This window comes from Chrysemys picta, chromosome 19, assembly GCF_011386835.1.
Source record: "Chrysemys picta bellii isolate R12L10 chromosome 19, ASM1138683v2, whole genome shotgun sequence".
Taxonomy (NCBI): domain Eukaryota; kingdom Metazoa; phylum Chordata; order Testudines; family Emydidae; genus Chrysemys; species Chrysemys picta.
The window spans coordinates 23,244,824-23,271,373 of NC_088809.1; the positions used below are offsets into that span (position 1 = coordinate 23,244,824).

The 26,550-nt window shown below is 51.8% G+C and overlaps 2 protein-coding genes across 11 annotated transcripts in view; one reads left to right on the forward strand and one right to left on the reverse strand.

The window, feature by feature from the left end:
• Window positions 1-1,976: 1,976 nt before the first annotated feature.
• On the reverse strand, window positions 1,977-25,981 carry LOC135976650 (class I histocompatibility antigen, F10 alpha chain-like). 6 transcript variants are annotated; one of them, XM_065573536.1, is made up of 6 exons: window positions 25,743-25,980; window positions 18,150-18,413; window positions 8,038-8,313; window positions 4,434-4,709; window positions 2,566-2,667; window positions 1,981-2,171 (listed from the first exon to the last, which is right to left on the reverse strand). In XM_065573536.1, exons 1-6 carry the CDS (start codon window positions 25,801-25,803, stop codon window positions 2,131-2,133), a joined length of 1,020 nt encoding a protein of 339 aa, XP_065429608.1. In that variant the 5' UTR covers window positions 25,804-25,980; the 3' UTR covers window positions 1,981-2,130. The 6 variants fall into 6 exon arrangements, with proteins under 6 accessions (XP_065429610.1, XP_065429608.1, XP_065429609.1 ...); XM_065573538.1 differs by lacking the exon at window positions 25,743-25,980 and having other exon boundaries at window positions 1,977-2,171; window positions 18,150-18,865; XM_065573535.1 differs by lacking the exon at window positions 1,981-2,171 and having other exon boundaries at window positions 2,433-2,667; window positions 25,743-25,981.
• The window catches only part of LOC135976652 (fibrinogen-like protein 1-like protein), a 58,580-nt gene continuing 42,871 nt past the window's right edge, over window positions 10,842-26,550 (forward strand). For 3 of the 5 annotated variants that reach the window (XR_010593975.1, XR_010593974.1, XR_010593973.1), the window contains exon 1: window positions 23,951-24,326. Coding sequence is in view for 1 of the 5 variants with exons in the window: in XM_065573542.1 (XP_065429614.1) it covers window positions 24,320-24,326 (7 nt within the window). In the remaining 4 variants the exon portion in view is untranslated. Of the gene's footprint in view, window positions 11,686-23,950; window positions 24,327-26,550 lie in introns of those variants that run through there. The other 2 variants (XM_065573542.1, XM_065573544.1) reach the window with 2 other exon arrangements.

Genomic DNA, 26,550 nt, shown 5'->3' on the forward strand with positions numbered 1-26,550 from the left:
GACTGCTCCATCCCTAAGTGGAGGGGACAAGCTGCCTCGGAGGCAAAGGGATTGTTCTGTTTTCATTTTGGGGCTGTTTAAGTTTAGAGCTAGGATGGGGAGAGGAGCAACACAGACTGGGGACTTTGTAATCAGCTCCCACTCCCCATTCACAGGGACACTTTGAACTATGATGGGGTTGAGTAGGTCATCTGGGAGTGCCGGTGATCAGGGAGACAGAGAACCATCAGCCACCGCTGCCTAGACTTTAAGGTCAGAAGGGACCATTATGATCATGTAGTCTGACCTCCTGCACAATGCAGGCCACAAAATCTCACCCACTCACTCCTGGAATAATCCTCTCACCTATGTCTCAGCTATTGAAGTCCTCAAATCATGGTTTAAAGACTTCAAGATGCAGAGAATCCTCCAGCAAATGACCCCTGCCCCATACTGCAGAGGAAGGCAAAAAACCTCCAGGGCCTCTGCCGATCTACACTGGAGGAAAATTCCTTCCCGACCCCAAATATGGCGATCAGCTGAACCCTGAGCATGTGGGAAAGACTCACCAGCCAGAAACCCAGGAAAAAGTTCTCTGTAGTAACTTCTAACATCCCATCATTGACCATTGGTCTTATTTACCACTAATGGCAATTAATTGACCTTTGACTAAGATCATGTTATCCCATCAAACCGTCCCCTCCATAAACGTATCTAGTTTAATCTTGAAGCCAGATAGGTCTTTTGCCCCCACTGCTTCCCTTGGAAGGCTGTTCCAGAACTTCACTCCTCTGATGGTTAGAAACCTTCATCTAATTTCAAGTCTAAACTTCCTAACGGCCAGTTTATATCCATTTGTTCTTGTGTCCATATTGGTACTGACGTGAAATAATTCCTCTCCCTTGTATTCATCAACTTCTGAGGACAGGACAAGAAGCAATGGACTTAAATTGCAACAAGGGAGGTTTAGGTTGGACATTAGGGAAAAAAATCTTGTCAGGATGGTTAAGCACTGGAATAAATTGCCTAGAGAGGTTGTAGAATCTCTCTCATTGGAGGTTTTAAGAGCAGGTTAGTCAGGGATGGTCTATATCAGAGGTCTTAAAACATGCGGCCTGTGGGGCTAGTTCCTGCAGCCTGCAAAGCTCCCCGTGGCCCACTCCCCACCCCCTCCAGGCCAGGGGTGGGCAAACTATAGCCCCCGTGGCACCGCAAGCCCTGCGCCGCTCCCTGAAGCGGCCGGCACCACGTCCCTGTGGCGGCGGGGAGTGGGGGTGGGGGCAGAGGGCTCTGTGCGTTGCCCTCCCTTCCAGGCACCGCCCCTCCGCAGCGCCCATTGGCCGGGAACGGGGAACCGCGGCCAATGGGAGCTTCAGGGGAGGTATCTGGAGGAGCAGCAAGGCCAGTGCACGGAGCCCTGTGGCCCCCTTCCCCAGGGGCCGCAGGCATGTGGTTCCAGCTGCTTCCCGGAGTGGCGCTGGGCCAGGGCAGGCAGGCAGGGAGCCTGTCCTGGCCCCGGAGCTGCTCTAGGTAAGCGGCGCTGGGCCGGAGGCCGCACCCCAAACCCCTCCTGCACCCCAACTCCCTTCCCTGAGCCCCCTGCCGCACCCTGCATCCATCCTGCACCCCAACTCCCTGCCCTGAGCCCTGGCCACATCCCGCACCCCTCCTGCACCCCCTGGGAGCAGGGAGGGGGTGGAGTTAGGGTGGGGACTTCAAGGAAAGGGGTTGGAATGGGGGCAGGGAAGGGGTGGGAAAGGCAGGGAAGGGGCGGGGCCTAATAGAAGGGGCAGAGTTGGGGCAGGGCTGGGGGCAGCAGGGGAGGGGTGTCAGTGATGCGGCCCTCGGGCCAATGCACTAGTCCTCATGTGGCCCTCATGGTCATTTGAGTTTGAGATCCCTGGTCTAGATAATATCTAGTCCTGCTTTGAGTGCAGGGGACTGGACTAGACGTCCTCTCGAGGTCCCTGCCAGTTCTAGGATTCTATGGTACTAGAGCAATAGTTGGAGATTTCCCGAAAAGCCTCATTGTAGACAAGGCCTATGAGCAGGAGTGATGATCTCCTGTCAGTGGCTCCAGGCTAAAATCCACAAGCAAATACTGATGGCTGTTCAGAGATGGTCACTTGAAAAGAGGCGATGGGTCTCTTGTCACTTACCCTGAGCTACAGCGTAGCCGTCTCCCGTCCTCCCTGCAGAGAGAAGGCAAATTTCAGTGAATGCAGCTCCTGAGGTAGGAACCGACTCCGATCTGTGTCCACAGCTCAGAAACAGGACCCCTGGCGCCAGTAATGGACTCAAGGTCCCAGGCGCTCACGATCGGCAGGAGAGAAAGACACGAGACAGTTTCCAAAGATCTCAGCCCACTGGCTGCTGGGCTCACTGGAAAACCGAGCCTCATATAAACTGTAACCCGCACCCAGGTTCTGGGTCTGGCCCTCCAGCAGCTCCTCTGGGGGTCATTAGCTCAGTCCCGCAGTGGGACAGTCACACAGTACTGACACTGGCTCCTGTATTGCTGTTGGCCTTAGGTGGGTGTGCAGGGCCCGGCAAGTCCAGGGAATGCCCCCAACCCAGCCACTTTACCTGGGCATTGCTTTTTCCAGAAGAATACTCCGATTATAACACCAATCAGGACAGCTGCAGTGATAACTCCAGCCACAATGGGAATCAGACTATTATTTGGTTCTGAAATGGAATGGAGAGAATGAGCAATGGGGAAAAATCCCCCACTAAAACCCCCCTTTCATCCCAGTGCAGGGATCAGTCAGTCAGCTCCCCAGATAAGGGCTGAATCCTGCAACCATCCACCCCTTCCAATGCAGCCACCATGCACCTACCAGGCATTATACCCCACCACAGAAAGTCCTGGACACTAGACCCAGCCTCTACCACTTCAATTCATAATAAATATTTAGCACTTAAAATAGAAGACTTTTATAACATTAATCAATCTTCATCAACCGAACTATGGGAGAGAATGAATGTCAGTATCGTCCCTAAACGGGAAAGGGGGAACACTTGCTGAAGATCACACAGAATCAGTGAAAGAGCCAGGAATAGACCCCAGGAATCCTGACTTCCAGCCCCTCCTCCCCTAACCCACCTGCCCCCACTCCCCTTCCAGAAACAGAACCCAGGAGTCCTGGCTCCCAGCCCCTAGCTCCCCCTTGACCACCCTGACTTTCATGACTAATGGAACACAGTCCCATTGTGTGATTCTGGTGACAAACTGGAAACTGACCTCAAAGCTCTGGATTTCCCTGCCATGAATATAGTTAGACACTATGCGTGTTTTTTGAGGGGGCAGGAAGTGAAGAGGGGACGATAGAGATATTTTAATACTGTTCTTGGTTTATATGAACCTGTTAAACCCCAAGTTCTGTATACACTTTAAGTTTCATTAATCAGCTTCTCCTGTTGTCTGAAAGATCCACATAATAATACAGCAAAAAGAAAAATATTTCTAAGAGAATAAGGAAATGTGGTTTATGACACAAAAATTGGCAGGGGACGTAGTAGCAGGATTATGATGTGAAACCATCTGTTGACTAGATTTCCAGTGCAGGCTGCCCTTTTAGAAATTGTTTGCACTTCCAAATGCTGCATTTTTCCACTTCCCAATTAACCAAGCAAAAAGATGGGTAATAAATTCTCTCTCGACTTCCTTGTGCTGGGGCATAGGAGACACTCCCCCGATGCAGGGCTCTAATCTGCCTCCTCGCTCCATTCCAAGGCCAGACTCTCTCTTCCAGCATCACTGCGCACAGAAACAAGCTGCTCCCAACATTAAACCTCTACCTCTGGCCACATGGGCCCATAGAGTCGTGTTTCTGAGAACCTGCTGAATCCTAGGACTAGAAGGGACCTCGAGAGCTTATCTAGTCCCGTCCCCTGCACTCATGGCAGGACCACGAGTGCATGAAGTTGAGAACGGGCTGGAAGCTGAAGCAAGACCAACTCTGTCTGGAAATAAGGGGCAGATTTGAGCTTCTCCTGGGATGTGATAAATTCTCCATCCCTTGGAGACTACATCTGGAATGGAAATCTCTTTCTGAAGGATCAGCGCTGGTTTGCCCACAGATGGCCAGACTGTGATTCCCCCCTGCCCTGGACTAGGCAGGAGCTCAGATCAGATGATTAGAATGGTCCCTTCAGGCCTTAATGTCTCGTTGTTAATCTTCTCCCTTCAGAGACACTGTATTGCTGAGATGTATCCAACAGCCCCAGAGGCAGCAAACTGGAGAGCAAGACATGAGCCCCAGGCACTGTGGGTCCCAACTCTAGCACAAGAACTTGACTGCAGGGGGACAGAGCCAAAGAGGACAGGGCCTCACAGACCCTGAGAAAGTCCAGCTTCAGCCTATAAATCCAAATGAGAATTTTTCAGGGGTTGAGTTTAATGGATTCCCCCTCTCCCACTAGGAAAACAGGCAAACACACAAACTCCTTACCCCAGGAGACAGAGAGTGGCTCTAACAGGCTTTCATGCTCCACTTGACATGAATAATGGGCTTTGATCTTGGGATCAATCTCCATTGTCACCCAGGTCTGGTAGGTCCCATCCCCATTGGGTAGGATGCCTTCAGAGTAGGTCTCCTGCTGTCTGCTCTCCCCATTTTTCAGCCAGGTCACGGTGATGTCCCGGGGGTAGAATCCACTGACCTTACAGGAGAGGGTGGTGAGGCCGTCACGAGATGACCTGTCGCTCACTCTAGCTGTTGGACACACTGGGAAAAAGAAGAAACTCAAGTGAGGTGTTTTCAAGCTCTAATCCAGGCAGCATTTTCTAGAGCTTTGCAGCATGAAATTCTGAGACCCGAGCAGTGGGAGAGGATGAGAATCCATGAGACAGAATCCCTCTGATGAGAGAGAACCATCATGTTAGAGGATTTCTGTGCCGAATTCACAGCATCAGCAACGGTGAATCCTGAATCCAGGTCCCTGACCTGGCCTCTGCTCCAAACCACAGAGACACAAATACCTTGACAGGCTTCACTAAACTCCAGATACAGGTGTCAATCACACACTAGGTTTGTACCCATCTCCTCTCAATCCCTGGATTTGAAAGAGAGGAGAATCTTGCCCTGGCCAGGGAGCAAAAACTGGACTGAATAAACTGACCAATTAGAGATGGAAAGGGCCAATTAAACAAAAAGTGACACACAGTGCTAAATTGCCCCTCAAACGAGCTAATATGAATTGGCTAATTTCTTGTAGGTTGTTACCAAATCTATTTACCCCAATATTACGGATTTCAAAAGGAATTATGCTAATGTTGAAAAATCAGTTTCCCAGCCCCCTGGCACTGAAATACACATTACAATGCTGTGTATGGATTTTTCTTGTTGGCATTTGTAAAGATGGCAAAGGACAAGATAATGTTCTGCTGAGGTTTGTGTGGAAAAAGCTAATGTACTCAATGATTTTTTTGCCTCTGTCTTCACGCACAAGGTCAGCTCCCAGATTGCTGCACTGGGCAGTACAGCATGGGGAGAAGGTGACCAGCCCTCTGTGGAGAAAGAAGTGGTTCGGGACTATTTAGAAAAACTGGACGTGCACAAGTCCATGGGGCCAGATGCGCTGCATCCGAGGGTGCTAAAGGAGTTGGCGGGTGAGATTGCAGAGCCATTAGCCATTATTTTTGAAAACTCATGGCGATCGGGGGAGGTCCCAGATGACTGGAAAAAGGCTAATGTAGTGCCCATCTTTAAAAAAGGGAAGAAGGAGGATCCGGGGAACTACAGGCCAGTCAGCCTCACCTCAGTCCCTGGAAAAATTATGGAGCAGGTCCTCAAGGAATCAATTATGAAACATTTAGAGGAAAGGAAAGTGATCAGGAACAGTCAGCATGGATTCACGAAGGGGAAGTCGTGCCTGACTAACCTAATTGCCTTCTATGATGAGATAACTGGCTCTGTGGATGAGGGGAAAGCAGTGGATGTGTTATTTCTTGACTTTAGCAAAGCTTTTGATACTGTCTCCCACAGTATTCTTGCCAGCAAGTTAAAGAAGTATGGGCTGGATGAGTGGACTGTAAGGTGGATAGAAAGCTGGCTAGATCGTCGGGCTCAACGGGTAGTGATCAATGGCTCCATGTCTAGTTGGCAGCCGGTTTCAAGCGGAGTGCCCCAAGGGTCGGTCCTGGGGCCGGTTTTGTTTAATATCTTTATTAATGATCTGGAGGATGGTGTGGACTGCACTCTCAGCAAGTTTGCAGATGACACTAAACTAGGAGGCGTGGTAGATACACTAGAGGGTAGGGATCGGATACAGAGGGACTTAGACAAATTAGAGGATTGGGCCGAAAAAAACCTGATGAGGTTCAACAAGGACAAGTGCAGAGTCCTGCACTTAGGACGGAAGAATCCCATGCACTGCTACAGACTAGGGACCGAATGGCTAGGTAGCAGTTCTGCTGAAAAGGACCTAGGGGTCACAGTGGACGAGAAGCTGGATATGAGTCAACAGTGTGCTCTTGTTGCCAAGAAGGCTAACGGCATTTTGGGCTGTATAAGTAGGGGCATTGCCAGCAGATCGAGGAACGTGATCGTTCCCCTTTATTCGACATTGGTGAGGCCTCATCTGGAATACTGTGTCCAGTTTTGGGCCCCACACTACAAGAAGGATGTGGAAAAATTGGAAAGAGTCCAGCGGAGGGCAACAAAAATGATTAGGGGTCTGGAGCACATGACTTATGAGGAGAGGCTGAGAGAACTGGGATTGTTTAGTCTCCAGAAGAGAAGAATGAGGGGGGATTTGATAGCAGCCTTCAACTACCTGAAGGGGGGTTCCAAAGAGGATGGAGCTCGGCTGTTCTCAGTGGTGGCAGATGACAGAACAAGGAGCAATGGTCTCAAGTTGCGGTGGGGGAGGTCCAGGTTGGATATCAGGAAAAACTATTTCACTAGGAGGGTGGTGAAACACTGGAATGCGTTACCTAGGGAGGTGGTGGAGTCTCCTTCCTTGGAGGTTTTTAAGGCCCGGCTTGACAAAGCCCTGGCTGGGATGATTTAGCTGGGAATTGGTCCTGCTTTGAGCAGGGGGTTGGACTAGATGATCTCTTGAGGTCCCTTCCAACTCTGATATTCTATGATTCTATGAGAAAAATAAGCAACTAGTATAATTGTTGCAAAAAATTGGGTAGAAATTTCAAGTAACCTTGAACAGCAAGTGCAAACTGTTTGGGAAGGGAAAGATCAGGGTGTGTAATGATGCTAACTAATCTGGGAAATGTGTGTATATGGTAACAGACAAGGTACATAAACGGGTAATAGTGAGTTAACATTTTGAAGCAGACTGTCCTCCTGAGTTGGAGTGTTAAAGCATTTAACCTCTTCCCTTCTATGTTTGTGATTAATCTTTAACTAAAAAGCTTTGGTAATAAATTTGAGTGTGATTATCTGGTGTCTTATTGATAAAAGAATCAAAAAGTAAAGTATGAAAGTGTTGCAGCAAAGGTAGGTCTTGAGGGGGAAAACTTTAAGGACAAGGGGAGCCTTCTTCCAGGTTAGTATGGGGAGGGCAATTCCACATGTAGGGAATGGCATGGAAGGAAGCACATAAATGACTGTAGGAGAAGTTTGGCAACAAGGACAAAGCTACCATCATTGATGGAACACGGGCTGGGGGCAACACAAGAAATATGATGGTACAGACAGTGAATGGGGAAGAATTACATGGTGAATGAAGCTGGTGTCCATAGAAGTGGCACTTCCATAATTAAGCAGAGTGCTCGAACATGCACAAGTACAGATTGCCTTGATAACGGCTGTGTCACATCAGAGGAAGAGGTAGAATTTGTGATGTGAAGTTGCGCTCATTTGGTCAAGTGGCTCTGGAGATGCAGCTTCTCTACAGTGAACTGCTTTTAACATTTTCAATTTCTTATCTTTTTTTCCAGCAGAACTGATGGGGAAGGGGTTGTTTCCCCACCTATCCCTGGTGCAAGGTTCGCTGAATATCCCCCTACCCACCTGCTCCAGTTTGGAACTGGGGCTGGGGAATGGAGATGTAGCCAGTAGTGTCCCCCTAGGTGGGGCTTGTCCCCCGCCTTACCTTTCCTCTGTAGAGTCTCCTTCCCGTACTCTAGAGCACTCCTTAGCCAGGAAATACAGTCCCCCTCCAGGTAGTGATTCCATCCCTGGTTATCATCTATTTCAGCATCCCATCTCCTCTTGGTGATCTGAGCCCCAATATCTGCTGCTACCCAAGTCATGGTCTCCTTATCGAAGGTAAGAAAGTCTCGTCCGTCATATGAATCCTGGTAAAACCCCTGAATGCTGTTGTCTTCCCGGAGATCACAGCCGTATATCGTCTGGATGATGTGAAACCCTGAAACACAGCTGAGGGTCAGAAGCAGTCTCTCTCTGAAAATCTCACCAAGAGCCCACTGCAGGTAGCCCAGTGGTTCTTCTTCTTGCTACTGGGCCCTCCCTCCCCTGAGAAATGGGGTTCCCACTTATGCTGTTGGGTCCTACACCCTCCCAGCTCCTTTCAGGAGGGAAACCCAAACCCGCAGGGGGCGCCCTCTCCATCTGTTGGGTCTTGTACACTAAAGAGCCCCCACTGCAGAGAGCTCACAACCTTCAAGGAGTACCTCACTGCTGCTTGTTCTTGTATGTTCCCTGCAGGAGGAGCAGGGTGGCACAACCCCAAAGGGAGTACTCCGGATATTGCAGTGATCTATCCCCTCCAGCTCTCTTCTGCTCTCTGAGGATCCCCCCAGTTCTCATAGTCAGGGTCATTCTGGAGAAGCGAGGGAGTTCAGGGTGTCTGTACCCCACTCTCTCCTGCTCTGGTTGTATTAACTTTGCAGAGTCCTCAGGGTCACTTGGTCCCCCACCTCCATCATTGACAGTACCCCCATGCCCCTGTGAGGAGGGGGTACAGGTCTGTCCCCCCTCTGCTAACCTCTGCTCTGGTTTAATGATCTCACAGAATGCCCACGGTCACTCTGTTTCCCTGCCCCATCTCCACCGTGCCCCCAACTCAGTCTAGGAATGGCAAAGAACCAACTTGACCTCTTTTTCACATGGCCACTGTCTCAAGGTGATTCCCTGTGAGGATCAGGCCACTGACGGCCCTTAGTTCAGCTAGCCACCATTTTCCTACAGCCAGGCTAATCTTCACAACAACGGCCCCCATCTCGCACACAACCAAGAGCAGACTCAGTTAATGGAGCCACCCCTGGGCTGATAGGAGGCAGGGAGGGAGACTGGGGGGGAGGGAAGGGGGACGGGGACAGGAAGGAGAATTTAGGGGAGCAGGAGAGAGGCTGTGGTAAACAGAGAACACTGTGGGGATCACGAGGAAGACTGAAACGTGGGGAACGGAACAGACCCCTAGCTTGGCAAACTGGGTAGAATGTTGGGGCACAAAAATAACTCACACAGGGTCCCAAATATTTTCACCCCTCCCTCACCCTGCATTAGATACATCGAGGTAAATGCCAAGATTTTCAGCAATGACTAGTGATTTTGGGTGCCTAACTGAGACCCTTTAAAGGGGCCTGATCAGAAAGTGGGAGCACCCGGCCTCTGAACATCAGACACCCAAAAATCACTAATCACTTGTGGAAAACATTACAAGTAACAACAGCTACAGAAAGGTTAGTAACCATTTTTTCTTCTTCAACTGTTTGCACATGTCCCTTCCACGTTCGGGGACTCCCAAGCAATACCGTAAGAGGTGGGCTCGGAGTTCATGGACACATGGATTACAATACTGCCCAACCAAACCCAGTGTCATCTCTCACTTGGTGGGTAATGGCGTAGTTGGAAGAAAAAGTATGTATTGACGCCCAGGTCGCTGCTCTGCAAATGTCCTGGATCAGGACTGGGCCATGAACGCCACTGAGGAAGCTTGTGCTCTCACACAATGGGCCGCAAGGAAGGCAGGTGGTGGGACACCTGCCTGCTCGTAGCACATGTGAATGCACAATGTAATCCACAATGAAATTCTCTGAGCCAAAAGGGGTAGGGTTTTCATCCTATCAGAGCGGTGTGGATTTATGGATCAGCTTAGGACACCTGCCTAACATCCAGAGGGTGGAGATGTCATTCCTCCCTATTCTTGTGCGGCTTGAGGAAGGGAATGGGCAGGAAAATACCCTGATTACTATGAAACTCCAAGATTACCTTTGGGAGGAACACAGGGTGGGGGCAACGTTATACCTTGTCGCAGTAGCATAGCCGGGGGGGGAGCAGGGGGAGCGGCCGCTCCCCCACTGAGCAGAAGCTGCGCCTTTTTTGTGCTCCGACGCCTTTTGCTCCTGCGCTGCTGCCGGAGTGGAGCATTTTTTTTGCTCCCAGCGCCTTTTTTTCTCCCGACACTTTTTGCTCCCAGTGCCTTTTTTTAGCTCCGCTCCCCGTGCTCTTAACCTGGCTACGCCACTGCCTTGTTATTAAAGAACACTGTATATGGAGGTTTTGACATAAGAGCTCTAATCTCCAAGACCCTCCTGACTGAGGTAATTGCTACCAGAAAGGCGACCTTCTAGGGCTTGGTCTACACTACCCCCCTAATTCGAACTAAGGTACGCAACTTCAGCTACGTGAATAACGTAGCTGAAGTTCAAAGTACCTTAGTTCGAATTAGTTCGAACTTACCTTGGTCCACACTCGGCAGGCAGGCTCCCCCGTCGACTCCGCGGTACTCCTCTCGGCGAGCTGGAGTACCGCAGTCGACGGCGAGCACTTCCGGGTTCGACTTATCACGTCCAGACTAGACGCGATAAGTCGAACCCAGAAGTTCGATTTCCAGCCGTCGAACTACCGGGTAAGTGTAGCCAAGGCCTAGGAAAGGTCCAACAGAGGGCACAATGCTAGAGCCTCAAAGGGAGGCCCCGTGAGCTCTGACATGACCAGGTTTAAGTCCCCCAGAGGGATGTTGTCAAGGCTGAATCCCCACTCTGGCATTTCGAGTGCAGAAGGTGGGAGCCTGCAAGGATTAGAAAAATTAATACTGGCCACTCCAGCCTGGTAATGCTGCCACCACCCAAGAGAAAATCTGCCTTTTGCCAATCCAGAAGAACTCTCTTGGGAAGTTTTTCTGGGGCCCCTCGGCTTTTCCACCCCTTCTTCGGGAAAGCCAAGAAAGGAAACAAAAGAAAAGGAGAACCCAGCGGTTGTACTGGCTGATTAATATATGCACAACCTCTTTACCTCATAAGACACAGAAATCCAGTCATGTTCTTACAAAAAGGAAATTTTATTTAAAAAAAGAAAGAAAACACCCTTGGAAAACTTAGGTTATTGCTAGATCTTAAAAGAGCAACTGCAAGGATTAATCACCAAGAGTAGCTTTCTTGGGATCCAGTTTAAAGGTTACAACAAAACAAAAGCACGTGGGGTTAGCACACAGGAATCCACAAGCCATAAAAAGAGATCGGCCTAATCGTGTCTACCTGAACATTTCTTGTTCTACTTCTGTCATAAATATAAAGGGACGGGGGAGAGGGTCTGATGCAGTGCTATACAATCCTCTTACCAGTAAAGGGTTAAGAAATTCAGGTAGCCAGACTGACACCTGACCTGGCTGGCATCTGACCAACAAGGGGACAAGATACTTTCAAATCTTGGGAGGGGGGAAGACTTTGTGTGTGGCTCTTTGTCTGAGTCAGAGTGATCTTGGGAGACAAGCAGTCCCTGCAGAAAATCAATCTCCTCAACCAGTTATCTTCTCACCAAACCTCACTTTTCTAAAGTAAGTTTAGTCAGCATTGCGAGTAGGTTTCTGTTTGTTTTGCTTGGTGAGCTTTCCCTGTGTTAGAGGGAGGGGTTATTCCTGTTTTTTCTGTAACTTTAAGGTTTTGTCCAGAGGGGGAATCCCTCTGAGTTTGGAAATTGAGTACCCTGTAAAATAGTTACCATCCTGATTTTACCTTCTTTGTTTTAATAAAATCCTTCTTTTAAGAACCTGACTGTTTTCTATGGTTTTAAAACCCCGGGAGTGGGTTTTTAGATCACTGTGTAACCAATTGGTTAGATTATTCTTAAGCTTCCCAGGAAAGGGGGTGTACGGGCTTGAGAGGGTATTTTGGGGGGGAAGGGGAACTTCAAATGGTTCCTTTCCTGGATTCCTGTTTAAAACACTTGATGGTGGCAGTGAGAGAAGCATTTCTCAGGGTGCAGGGAATTTTGTACCTTGGGGGTTTTAACCTAAGCTGGTAGAAAAAGCTTAGGAGCTCTTCATGCGGGTCCCCACGTCTTTACCCTAGAGTTTAGAGTGGGGAGGGAACCCTGACAACTTCCATATCGGTGGTTCCAAATGAGTAGTTTCTAGGTATGATCCTGATGAATTTTCATACCTGGCCCAGAGCTTTTTACGGCATAAGTACTGCCCTGTCCCTCTGCAGCCAAGAGAACAAAAGACCCACACACCCAGCACTTTTTCCCAATTTGAGAGGGTACAGCTTCCTTACTGGTTCCCCTGGTCAGGTGCCAACTCATTTCAAGCTTACTTCTTAACTCTTTACAGGTAAGGCAGTTAGGGTACAGCTGCTAAGGATTCTATAGCTACTGAATGGTTGGGGTGCTACCCCCTCTCATTTATCACAGATGGGTTCCCAGATTTGTGGGTACAGCCTTTCAAAGCCCTCGAGGAAGGGAATGGACATTTCATGTGAAAAACCTGACTGACCACCCAGCAGGGGTAGAATGCGGAGATCGCTCCTAGGTGTACCTTAACGGATGAAATCGCTAGACCTGGCTGTTCCCAGACGGTTCTGGAGTATCTGCTTCATCTGAAAGATGACTCAGTGGGTGAGGAGGCAGGGGTGCCGGAACAGGGGGACCAAGGGGCCATGGCCCTGCCACTTTAGCAGCAGGTGAGAGCGGGGGGAGGGGAAGGGGAGGAGTGGGCAGAGCCTGAGAAGAAGTGAAGCGGGGGGAGGGGAATTGGGGAAGAGGCGGAGTCACAGTTTCAGCACCGGTAGCCCCCCCACACTCATAGGGAGATTCTGGCACCCCGGTGAGAGGCCTTGCAGGGTAGACCAAATGGAGAAACGCTTCCACTTGGCAAGGTAAGTAGCTCTGGTAATTGGATTCCTACTGCCTAGCAAGACCTAGCAGACCTGCTCCGAACAGGCCAGTTCTGCAGGTTTAAACATGGACCTGTCAGGCAGATGGAGCATTTGGCCGCGAACTTGCGAGATCAGGTCCAGAAGGGGAGGGAGCGGCATTGGAGTTGCTACTGACAGGTCTAGAAATAAGCCAAACTAGTGCTGATGTGGCCAGGCTGAGGCTATGAGAATAACCTTCGCTCTTGATCTTCAGCAAGATCTTGTGCACAAAAGGAATTGGGGGGAGAGGGGGAAGGGGAAAGGCGCAGAACAGGTGATTTCTCCAAGGGAGTAAGACGACATCTGTGAGTGAGCCCGGGTTGCAGTCACACAGACAGCAGAACGGCTGACATTTCCTGTTCTGTCTGGTCATGAACAGGTCTACGAGGGGAGTACCCACCACTGGAAAATGGTCCTTGCTATGTTGGGGCATAGGGACCATTCATGGTGAGAAGATCTGAGTTGCCAGCTTGTTCTGGGCTCCCAAAAGGGGAGAAGCTTTGAGGTGTATTGAGTGCTTTATGAAGAACTCCCACAAGCAAATGGCCTCCTGACACAGTGGGGAGAAGAGCGGGCCGCTCTCTGCCTGTTGATGTAAAACATGGCTGCCATATTGTCTGTAAGAACTTGCACCACCTTGCTTGCAATGGTGGGTAACAACACCTGACATGCTAGGCCAACCACTCTGAGCTCTCTGACATTTATCCATAGCAAGCGTTGCTGCCGGGACCACTGACCCTGTGTCGTGAGGTGCCGAAGATGGGCAGGCACTGTGAGCACCGAGTCCAAATGATGGCTGTTTGGCCGGTACACTGAGGCCAGCCAAGCCTGTAGGGGTCTGAGGTGCAACCTCGCATACCACACCTCGTATAGGCACGCGACCATGCGACCCAACAGCCTGAGTGGGCCTTGACCTGTGACACTAACTGGAAGTGGGCTCCTGGGAGGAAGGCCCAGGCCTGGGTAGAATTGAGCAACGCTCCGATAAACACTATCCTCTGAGCCAGGAGGAGTGTTGGCTTCTGCTCGTTTATCAGCAGGCCCAGTGCTCGAAAGGTTGTTTGGACGAGGTGGATGCTGGCTTTCACCTGGGATTGGACTGGTCATTGACCAGCCAGTCACTGAGGTACAGATACACATGCACCCCTCACCTTCTCAGGAAGGCTGCCACTATTACCCGCATTTCATAAAGACCCATTAGGCTGCTGACAGGCTGAACGGGAGGATGGTAAACTGGCAATGAGTCTGGTTCACAACGATCCCGAGAAACCTTCTGTGGCCTCGGAAAATAGAGGTGTGGAAATAGGCATCTTTCAAATCGAGGGTGGCGTCCCAGTCCCCTACATCCAGGGAAGGAATGATGGAGACAATGCACAACTTCAGCCTTTGAGATGTTGCAGGTCTAGAATGGGTCAGAGACCCACTTTGGCACACAGGATTAAGGATTGTGACATTGCACTCCACATACTTTATGGAAATATGATTATGAATGTGAATATGATGTAACTGGAATATGCTTTATGCAAAACGTCTCTTGTATGATGTCATTAGAAAGCTTGTAATCTACTGAGTGTGTTCATCCTATTTGTTTGCATGTATTATTTCTATGTCTGGAATTGGGGAAATAAGACAAACTTCTATCACGGTTGTAGTCACACCAGGTGAGGGCCATCAATGGGGCATTGGGAACTCGATGGCTCCCATTGATTAGGGCAATTGATGGTAAATGATTTATTTACCTGAAAGCCTTCCTGTGTACATGGGGGCCAACCAAGGAGGAATGGAGACTTGACCGTGTCACCTGGTAGTGAAATCCATCTTAAATCTGGTACTTTTCCATTTAGCAAGAGGGGCAGGGACCCAGAAAGAGAAAAGATTCCCACCTTGTGCGAAAGTTATAAAAGGGGGTGCCAGTCATGAGAAAACCCCTGCTTATCAAATGAGATGTCTGCTGGATCTAACAAAGACTGTACCAGGGGAAAGGATTGGGCCCAGACTAGGAAAGAGTCCAGTCTGTGAAGTAAACTTATTGGAACATCTTTGAGGATGAGATATTTCCTGTAATCAGTTTCTTAATGTATTAGGCTTAGATTTGAGTGTTTTGTTTCAATTTGCTCTGTTGCTTACTTTGTTCTATTACTTGAAATCACTTAAATCCTATTTTCTATACTTAATAAAATCACTTTTGTTTATTAATAAATCCAGAGTAAGTGATTAATACCTGGGGGAGCAAACAGTTGTGCATCTCTCTCTATCAGTGTTATAGAGGGTGGACAATTTAGGAATTTATCCTGTATAAGCTTTATACAGAGTAAAAGGGATTTATTTGGGGTTTGGGCTCCCAAAAAGGTTGAATACTGAGTGCTGGGAAAGTCCCTGTTAACTGAGAAGCCCCTGGGCTGAGGGAATCTGTTTCTGTGGCCCAACCTCTGTGTCTGTGCTGGAGGTGACTGGTGTGTCTAACTCAGCAAGACGGGAGTGGAGGGAAACCTGTTCTGGTAGGAGGGTTGTTCTCAGTGGTATCCCAGGACATGGAGTGACAGTCTCAAGGGGAGTCTCTGTGACCAAACCCATCACAACTTCAGCCTGGCATCCCTGTCCTTTTTCAGATGTGGACTGAACTGGTGGAAGAGCTGACAGCGATCTGCAATAGGAGTCTCATCCAAGCACTTTAGACAGCTGGAGTGCAGGTCGCTCAAAGGCATGGGCTTGCCACAGGAGGCACCGGGTCTGAAGCCCGGAGACCGAGACATGCCCAGTTTCAGGAGCAGAAGAAACTCTGCTAGAAGAGTCCAACTAACTATTTATATCAGTGGTGTCCAATACGTTCGCCACTAGCCACAGGTGGCTAATAGGCTATTGAATTGTGGCTAATGCATGTGGCTTTTTTGTAATGTGGCTAATAAGAAAAATTCAAAACCACAAGTGTGGCTAGCATCGAATTTCTATTGGACACTGCTGATTTATACCAATCAACTAAAGTCAAAAAGTGAGAAAACAACTGAGGTGAAAAGGGATGGAGTAACGAGAGAACCACTGAGAATCTGGAGAGATGCAGGGCGGCAGGTCACAGACACGCAGAGATCCCAAGCCAGGTGCCCAAGAGGAGTGGGGTGGGTCAGTCCTCCCCACCCACCCCTCTTCTCCTCCGTGCTGCACTCCACAGGGATAAGCAGGGTGGGGCACCGATGAGGTCTCAGAGGGACCAGACCCCGAATTCCCCCATGTGCGTGATGGGGGCAGAGACAGCTAGAGAGAACACTTGGTGGTCAAGATGCAGGACTCAGGACAATCTCTGGCGATCTGGCAGCCCCAGGACGGTGGGAGGAAGAGGGGTAAATGGGGGGAGGAGGGCAGGAGGGACAGTGGTTTGGGGAGGGGGCAGTGGGAACAGAACAGCAGCTCCCCAGCGCAGGCAAGCGGAGCCCCTCTCTCAGCACTGGGGAGGCCGGTGTCCGTGTGAACAGGTCAGGCTGGACAGGCTCAGCAGCAGGGGACCAATGGGTGAGACTAGTCAGGAGAGGGTTAAACTAGCTACAGAGGGGGCGGGCTGGGGGGCAGACACTTGGCAACCCTCCACCCTGTCGCTTAGTCCTGGGGCAGGGCCACCAGAAACCCAGGTATCCAGGGCAGGACAGGAATTAGTTCTCATTGCTGCTGTCAGTGCTGGGAGCCAGGAGGGATTGGAGGTGCTACAACAAGGGGCTGGGGACACTCCTGGGTGAGCACCAATGCGACAGGCCAGTACCACTGACACGGGGGAAACAGGGATTGTCACTCGCGAGTCCCCTGTCAGGAAGGGAGGAGCAATTACATCAGAGAGACCCTCACCTGCCAGGGACAGTTCAGCAGCGCCAGGCACTGAACGCTTATGGATCATTCCCGTGCTAAGTGAGACAGCACAATCGGGGGCCTGGCCAGGTGACTACAGCCCCCCACATCAGGGACTGAGCAGGAAGAACGGTTCTGTACACGTCTATCGATAGTGTGCAGGGGAACCTGCCTGACCCCGGGGGCTCCGTGCTGGGTTTGTGCTGCCAGGAGTAAGGCAGCCCGGGAGTCTCTGCACGTTGCAGGGGCTGATTCTCTCACTAACTCTCCAGCCCAAGTTGATGACACTCTGAGGAGTCTGACCTGAGATAAACTCACTCTGGAAATAAGACAAAGTGAACAATGAAGGAGGCTCACTGGTGAGCAGCTTCTCCCCAAGGCTGGGGTGAATGCAACACTGCCTGCTCTTGTGACTTTACTGTGCGTTTCATGATAGTGGGTGGTTTTAATAAATCCCCAGTTCCTGGACTCATGGGATTAGGGGGAAGTCTCAGCTCTCTTTTCTTACAGCAGTAACTTCTAGTCCTTCTAGCAGGAGGGAAAACCCCAGAAATGTGTCCCCTAAGGGCTCAAACCAGAGGGCAAATAAAAATAAGCTCCAGTATTATTCCCAAAATACTTACAACGCTTAAGCCAAACTCAGGATTTTGGGGGTCTGACTCGTGATGTCTCAACACTTGGGGCTGTCGATATTGGGGTCCCCCATCACTCGATATCTGGGAATTGAGACAAGACGTCTCAGAACCCTGTTCTAGCTCTAGGGTCTGACAGAGTCACTGTTGTAGCCAGGAGGAACAAACCCCCCTGTCCAGAAATCGCTGGGTGCGATTCTCTGGCCTGCGTCACCAGGAGGTCGGACTAGCCGGGTCTGCTGGGAACTTCTGGCTTTTGCACCTCTGCCACTCTGTCTGGGAAATATATGTCTGGGAAAGGGCGGGGGTGGGAGGGGGCCCTCCGAAGGGCAGCAGAGGCAGCTGCAAGTGGGACTGGTAGCAGAAGTCTGGGCTGTTTGGGGAGGGGACAATCTGAGAGTCCCACTTTGGAGGGTGTCAAAAAATCTCTTTCGCATGGACCCTCCATCCTGCAGCCCCTCCCCCCATCCCATATCCCTTTGTCCCCCACATTCACACTGACTCCAGCGAGAAAATGCGCCTTCGGACTCTGTCCCCTCCCCAACACACATCCCGGTGTCCCTTCACCCTGTTTACATCAACCACACTCCCAACCCCCACCCCATTTCCCTGCATCCCTAGGTCATGTTGTGTCCTTCACTCACCCTCGGTCCGGTTGTAGAGCTGACTCAGGGTGTTCAGACTCGCGTTGTACCATTTCTGGAAGCGCTGTCCCCACCAGGTCACCTCGTCCCAGAACTCCGAACCCTCGTTCTGCGCCATCCACAGTGTGTAGGGCTCCGCCCTCTTCGTCCCACTGCTGTAGACATAGGTGAGCTGATCGTCCACATACACAACACGGCTGTACCAGGGCAGCCCCAGGGCAGGCTCCGACACCACAGTGTCCAAAATGCGCCTGGAGTGCAGGCCTGAGGGGGGAGATTGGGGGAGGGGAGAGTCAGACCGAACCAGACCCTGCCAGGAGCCCCTGGCAATATGCGAGAGGCAGCGCCATCCCTTAGGAGGGCTCCTGTGGGAGGGAGATCTGGGGAAGGGCTCACAGAACGGCCTGACCGGGGAGAAAGAGACGGTGGGGTAGAAGGAGAAAGGAGGCAGGGCTGGAGGGAGAGTGAGGAGAGGAAGGGGTAGGGAGGTACAGGGGGGCTGGAGCATGTGAGGAGTACGGGAGCATATGGGGACAGTGTACTGGGGGTACAGGGGGTGTGAGGCAGGAGAGGGGGCCCAGGAGGAGGGGCAGGGCTGGAGTGCGGTGTGGGGAAAAGGAAGGGGGTGTTACGGGAGAGGGTGGGGCAGGAGGACTGGGGGAGAGGAGATGCAGGAGCTGAAGCTGGGGAAGGCAAGCTGGGCAGGGGAATGTGTCCAAGCTACAGGTGGGAGCCAGGACACCGGCTCTGCACAGAATTTACTGTAAGTTATTCAGAACATAAGAACGGCCAGACTGGGTCAGACCAAAGGCGCATCCAGTCCAGTCTCCTGTCTTCTGACAGTGGCCAATGCCTGGTGCCCCAGAGGGAATGAACAGAACAGGGAATCATCAAGTGATCCATCCTCTGTCGCCCATTCCCAGCTTCTGGCAAACAGAGGCTAGGGACAGCATCCCTGCCCATCCTGACCAATAGCCATTGGTGGACCTATCCTCCATAAACTTAGCTAGATCTTTTTTGAATCGTGTTATAGTCTTGACCTTCACAACGTCCTCTGGAAAGGAGTTCCACTGGTTGACTGTGTGTTGTGTGAAGAAATACTTCCTTTTGTTTGTTTTAGACCTGCTGCCTATTAATTTATTTGGGTGACCCCTAGTTCTTGTGTTATGTGAAGGGGTAAATAACACTTCGGTATTCACTTTCTCCAAAGTAAATAACACTTCGGTATTCACTTTCTCCAAACCAGTCTTGATTAAAACTATGATTTTATCATGGATATTTGTAGTATAAGACCTGGACAGGTCCTGGGCAATGAAGAAAAGCTCACGGAAGCCCATGACTCATCCGTGACTTTTACTAAAAATATCCATGGCAAAATGGAGAGCTCAGCTGCGTGACCCACACACCACCCACGGGCTAGGCAACTGCAGCCCACTCAGAGCTCTGGGTCTCCCTGCCACCCACAGCAACTGGGAGCAGTTGGTTCCCCCACAACCCACGGAGGCCGCCCCACCGCTCCCGGCTGCTACAGGTGGCAGGGGGACCGCACAGCTTCCGGCCGCCGTGTTCTGAAGTCATGGAGTTTGCTAGAAGTCACAGATCCCATGACTTCCGCAACCTCTGTGGAAAAATAGACTTTCATTATATCCCCCCAGTCATCTCTTTTCCAAGCTGAAAAGTTCCAGTCTTATTAATCTCTCCTCATGTAGCAGCCATTCCATACCCCTAACCATTTTTGTTCCCCTTTTCTGTACTTTTTCCAATTCCAATATTTCTTTTTTCTGATGGAATGATTACATCTGCATGCAGTATTCAAGATGTGGGCATACCATGGATTTATATAGAGGCAATATGATATTTTCTGTCTTACTATCAATCACTTTCCTAATGATCTCAACATTCTGTTAGCTTGTTTGATTGCCACTGCGCATTGAAAAAACGAGGAGTCCTGTGGTACCTTAAAGACTAAGCTTTTGTGTATGCATCTGACAAAGTGGGTTCCAGCCCACAAAAACTTATGCCCAAATAAATTTGTTAGTCTTTAAGGTGCCATGGGACTCCCCTTTGTTTTTGCAGAAACAAACTAACATGGCTGGTTTAAGCACTGACCTCCTAAACCCAGAGTTGTGAGTTCAATCCTTGAGGGGGCCATTTAGCAATCAGGGCAAATATCTGTCTGGGGATTGGTCCTGCTTTGAGCAGGGGGTTGGACTAAATGACCTCCTGAGGTCCCTTCCAACCCTGATATTCTATGAAAGTGGCTATCCCTCTGAAACTCCACATTGAATGCATGTTTTCAGAGAACTATCCACAATGACTCCAAGATCTCTCGAGTGGTAACAGCTAATTTAGATCCCACCACTTTATATGTATAAACTGGGATTATGTTTTCAAATGTGCATTACTTTGCATTTATCCACACGGAATTTCACCTACCATTTTATTGCCCAGTCACCCAGTTTTGTAAGATCATAGAAGATTAGGGTTTGAGGAGACCTGGGAGGTCATCTAGTCCAATGCCCTGCTCAAAGAAGGACCAACACCAACTAAATCATCCCAGCCAGGGATTTGTCAAGAAGGGCCTTAAAAACCTTCTAATGATGGAGATTCCACCAGCTCCCCAGGTAACCCATTCCAGTGCTTTACCACCCTACTAGTGAAAAAGTTTTTCCTAATATCCAAACGAGACCTCCCCCACTGCAACTTGAGACCATTACTCCTTGTTTGGTCATCGGCTACCACTGAGAACAGTCTAGATCCATCCTCTTTGGAACCCCCTTTCAGGTAGTTGAAAGCAGCTATCAAATCCCCCCCCCCCCATTCTTCTCTTCTGCAGACTAAATAAGCCCAGTTCCCTTAGCCTCTCCTCATAAGTCATGTACTCCAGCCCCCTTATCATTTTTGTTGGCCTCCGTTGGACTCTGTCCAATTTTTCCACATTCTTCTTGTAATGTGGGGCCCCAAAATGGACACAGTACTCCAGATGAGGCCTCACCAATGCCGAATAGAGGGGAATGATCATGTCCCACGATCTGCTGGCAATGCTCCTACTTATACAACCCAAAAGGATGTTGCCAAAAAAGCTAACAAGGGCACACTGTTGACTCATATCCAGTTTCTCATCCGCTGTAACCCCTAGGTCCTTTTCCCAGAACTGCTGCATAGGAAATCGGTCCCTAGTCTGTAGCAGTGCATGGGATTCTTCCATCCTAACTGCAGGACTCGGCACTTGTCTTTGCTGAACCTCATCAGATTTCCTTTGGCCCAATCCTCTAATTTGTCAAGGTCCCTCTGTATCCTATTCCTACCTCCAGCGTATGTACCACTCCTCCCAGTTTAGTGTCATCTGCAAACTTGCTGAGGGTGCAATCCATGCCATCCTCCAAATCATTAATGAAGATGTTGAACAAAACCGGCCCCAAGACTGACGCTTGGGGCACTCCGCTTGATACTGGCCGCTAACTAGACATGGAGCCATTGATCACTGTTGAGCCCGATGATCTAGCCAGCTTTCTATTCACCTTACAGTCCATTCATCCAGCCCATACTTCTTTAACTTGCTGGCGAGAATACTGTGGGAGACGGTATGAAAAATTTCCTAAAGTCAAAGATTAACATGTCCACTGCTTTCCCCTCATCCACAGAGCCAGTTAACTCATCATAGAAGGCAATTAGATTAGTCAGGCATGACTTGCCCTTGGCGAATCCATGCTACTGTTCCTGATCACTTTCCTCTCCTCCAAGTGCTTCAGAATTGACTCCTTGAGGGACCTGCTCCATGATTTTTCCAGGGACTGAGGTGAGGCTGATTGGCCTGTAGTTCCCCGGATCTTCCTTCTTCCCTTTTTAAAAAATGGGCACTACATTAGCTTTTTTCCAATCATCGGGGACCTCCCCCGATTGCCATGATTTTTCAAAGATAACGGCCAATGGCTCTGCAATCACATCAGCCAACTCATTTAACATCCTCGGATGCAATGCATCCGGCCCCATTGGACTTGTGCTCGTCCAGCTTTTATAAATAGTCCTGAACCACTTCTTTCTCCACAGAGGGCTGGTCACCTCCTCCCCATGCCGTGCTACCCGGTGCAGTGGTCTGGGAGCTGACCTTGTTTGTGAAGACAGAGGCAAAAAAAGCATTGAGTACATTAGCTTTTTCCACATCCTCTGTCACTAGATTGCCTCCCCATTCAGTAAGGGGCCCACACTTTCCTTGACCTTCTTGTTGCTAACATAGCTGTAAAAATCCCTTCTTGTTACTCTTAACATCTCTTGCCATCTGCAACTCCAAGTGTGATTTGGCCTTCCTGATTTCACTCCTGCATGCCTGAGCAATATTTTTATACTCCTCCCTGGTCATTTGTCCAATCTTCCACTTCTTGTAAGCTTCTTTTTTGTGTTTAAGATCAGCAAGGATTTCACTGTTAAGCCAAGTTGGTCGCCTGCCATATTTGCTATTCTTTCTGCACATCGGGATGGTTTGCTCCTGCAACCTCAATAAGGATTCTTTAAAATATAGCCAGCTCTCCTGGATTCCTTTCCCCTTCACGTTAGTCTCCCAGGGGACCTTGCCGATTAGTTCCCTGAAGGAGTCAAAGTCTGCTTTTCTGAAGTTCAGGGTCTGTATTCTGCTGCTCTCCTTTCTTCCTTGTGTCAGGATCCTGAACTCGACCATCTCATAGTCACTGCTCCCAGGTTCCCAGCTACTTTTGCTTCTCCTACTAATTCTTCCCTGTTTGTTAGCAGCAGGTCAAGAAGAGCTCTGCCCCTAATCGGTTCCTCCAGCACTTGCACCAGGAAATTGTCCCCTACACTTTCCAAAACTTCCTGGATTGTCTGTGCACTGCTGTATTGCTCTCCCAGCAGATATCGGGGTGACTGAAGTCCCCCATGAGAACCAGGGCCTGCGATCTAGTAACTTCTGTTAGTTGCCAGAAGAAAGCCTCGTCCACCTCATCCCCCTGTTCTGGTGGTCTATAGCAAACTCCCACCATGACATCACCCTTGTTGCTCACACTTCTAAACTGAATCCAGAGACTCTCAGGTTTATCTGCAGTTTCATACTGGAGCTCTGAGCAGTCATACTCCTCTCTTACATACAATGCAACTCCCCCACCTTTTCTGCCCTGCCTGTCCTTCCTGAACAGTTTATATCCATCCATGACAGTGCTCCAATCATGTGAGTTATCCCATCAAGTCTCTGTTATTCCAATCACATCATAATTCCTTGACTGTGCCAGGACTTCCAGTTCTCCCTGCCTGTCTCCCAGGCTTCTTGCATTTGTGCATAGGCACTTAAGATAACTCGCTGATCGTCCTGCTTTCTCAGTGTGAGGCAGGAGTCCTCCTCTCTTGTGCTCTCCTGCTTCCTCCTGGTATCCCAATTCCCTCAGGGCTTTGGTCTCCTTACCCCCCCCCCCCCCCCCCCCGCCAACAAACCTAGTTTAAAGCCCTCCTCACTAGGTTAGCCAGCCTTCTTGCGAACCCCAAGTAAGTTGGGCAGTGTCCTTTTCCCCTCTTCCAACCCTTATCTTCTATGACCCAGTAGGGCCAGGCTGCACTGGGGCCTAACCCTGTTTAGGTCAAACCACACCTGTTACTGAGGTGTCACAAGGCCACCAATGTTCCTTAAGCCATTTTAAACAAACCCCAAATCCACCCCGCAGCCTCACCCGGATCAATACGGGCTGCTGAGCTGCCCAGCGTCTGAGCTGCTGCCTCATGGAGAACAAGGGAAATTCAAGTCCAGGCCAGGAAAAGCAGGATGTGCCTTCCCCTCTCCTCACCCCATCCTACTGGGATCCGGAAGCTCTTTATCCGGCAGCTACGGGAGATCCTAACAGTACAAACGCAGCAGCTGTTCTGTGCTCTGCAACGGGAGCTCGCACCCAAACTAAGACCTGATTAATCACAGATCCAGGGTTCTAGACTCTCCCCTCGCCCTGGGGTGCTAAAACACCACCAGAGACAGAGGGGAGTTAACATCTCCTCTCTAGGATGACACCTCTAACGACCTGCTTCCACTACAGATATGACCCACTGCCATTGCTGACGGTGAGTACAACTGGACTGGTGCTGACACAACTTAGCCGTACGTAGCCAAGGACAAACCACACTCAGGAGTTCCAGGCACTGGGGTGAAACCCAGCGTGAAGAACCTTCTGGGAGCCATGAAAGGTCAGAGATCCAAGAAGCCTTTTCCCTTCATTTAACCCTGGTCTATGGGTGGGTGTGTGTGGGGGGGGGACGCTAATTTACTCCCTCTCCCTCAACCTGAGCTCTGCAAACAGGAAGAATCGTGTCTGAAAGCTCCGCCCTGCCCTGAGACGTGGGGAATGAAACACCCCAGGCAGTGCCTGGACCCGGGATTTCCCAGTCTGAGCACCTCACGGGGCTGCGACGGGCTTGTCAGCGTGTGCAGCACCCATGGGTGCTCTGGCCCCAACGAAGCCTCACCCCCTGGCTGGGTGAGGTTGGCATTAGATGAAGGGGTTACAGTTCAGTGGCTCTCAGCACCCCACTACACACAGTGTCCCAGCAGCGACCCTGGCAGCACCTGGCACAAGGACCCCAGCCCAGCTGCCCCCCGACACCCAGCTCCCCCCTCCCTGCACCCCCCAGCCCGGCTGCCACCCGACACCCAGCTCCCCCCTCCCTGCGCCCCCCAACACCCAGCTCCCCCCTCCCTGCGCCCCCCAACACCCAGCTCCCCCCTCCCTGCACCCCCCAGCCCGACTGCCCCCCGACACCCAGCTCCCCCCCAGCTGCCCCCCGACACCCAGCTCCCCTCTCCCTTGCACCCCCCAGCCCAGCTGCCCCCCCTCCCTGCACCCCCCAGCCCGACTGCCCCCCGACAGCCCCAGCTCCCCCCTCCCTGCACCCCCCAGCCCGACTGCCCCCCGACACCCAGCTCCCCCTCCCTGCACCCCCCAGCCCGACTGCCCCCCCGACACCCAGCTCCCCCCTCCCTGCACCCCCCAGCCCGACTGCCCCCCCACACCCAGCTCCCCCTCCCTGCGCCCCCCAGCCCGACTGCCCCCCCACACCCAGCTCCCCCCTCCCTGCACCCCCCAGCCCGACTGCCCCCCCACACCCAGCTCCCCCCTCCCTGCACCCCCCAGCCCGACTGCCCCCCGACACCCAGCTTCCCCCCTCCCTGCACCCCCCAGCCCGACTGCCCCCCGACACCCCAGCTCCCCCTCCCTGCACCCCCCAGCCCCGACTGCCCCCGACACCCAGCTCCCCCCTCCCTGCACCCCCCCCAGCCCGACTGCCCCCCCACACCCAGCTCCCCCCCTCCCTGCACCCCCCAGCCCGACTGCCCCCCACACCCAGCTCCCCCCTCCCTGCGCCCCCCAGCCCGACTGCCCCCCCCACACCCAGCTCCCCCCTCCCTGCGCCCCCCCAGCCCGACTGCCCCCCCCACACCCAGCTCCCCCCTCCCTGCGCCCCCCAGCCCGGCTGCCCCCGACACCCAGCTCCCCCCTCCCTGCGCCCCCAACACCCAGCTCCCCCCCTCCCTGCGCCCCCCAGCCCGACTGCCCCCCCCCACACCCAGCTCCCCCCTCCCCGGGGTCTCCCCCCGATACTCACGGCAGTGGCCCCCCGGCAGGGCTACAGCCCCCAGCAGCAGCAGGCGCAGCGCCAGGGCCATGCCCGGTCTCGGCCCCACAACCCGAGAACCCCGCGGGGCGCTGAGACCGGACTCCAGCTCCCAGCTACTGGCCGTGTGAGCCTCCAGTCTGCAGGGATTGGCTGAGAGGGGACCATCCCGCCAATAGCGGCGCGCAGCCCCGCCTCCGTCACCGGTCGCTGGGCAGAACCCGCTGGGCCGGCTGGCGAAGGGGAACCGAATGTCTGAGCCGGGGGGGGCGGGGGCGGGATGAGACCTGGGCCCCGGGGCTGTAATGGGCGGAGCCGCCATTAGCTCGGCCGGGCTCTGGCCCCGCCTCTCTGGGGTCAGCTGGTCCGTGTGTTCCGAGGCTGGAACTCGGGGGGGCCGCACCCCCCGGCTGGGGGCGGTGGCACTAGGTGAAGGGGTCACAGTTCGGCTCAGGGGCTCTCAGCCCCCCACTACACACAGTGTCCCAGCAGCGCCCTTAGCTCTAGTCGGACCTGCAGCCCCCAGGCCCGAGACCCCTTCCTGGAGCTCAGGGACTTGTCTGTCCGGCTGGGAACTTTAATCACTTTCTGGATTTCATGAATTAACCCCTTCCCGCCCCTCTCCCTTTGCGGGGAGTGACCCCACAACAACCCCTGGCACTCCTACAGCCTCACTGCCCCCAGTGATTTGCCCTGGAAGCAGCAAATCTAGGGCTAGAACCCAGGAGTCCTGGCTCCAGCCCCCTGATCTAAGCACAAGGGGATGGTGCCCCAACTCCTGTATTTTCTTTGCTTTTGC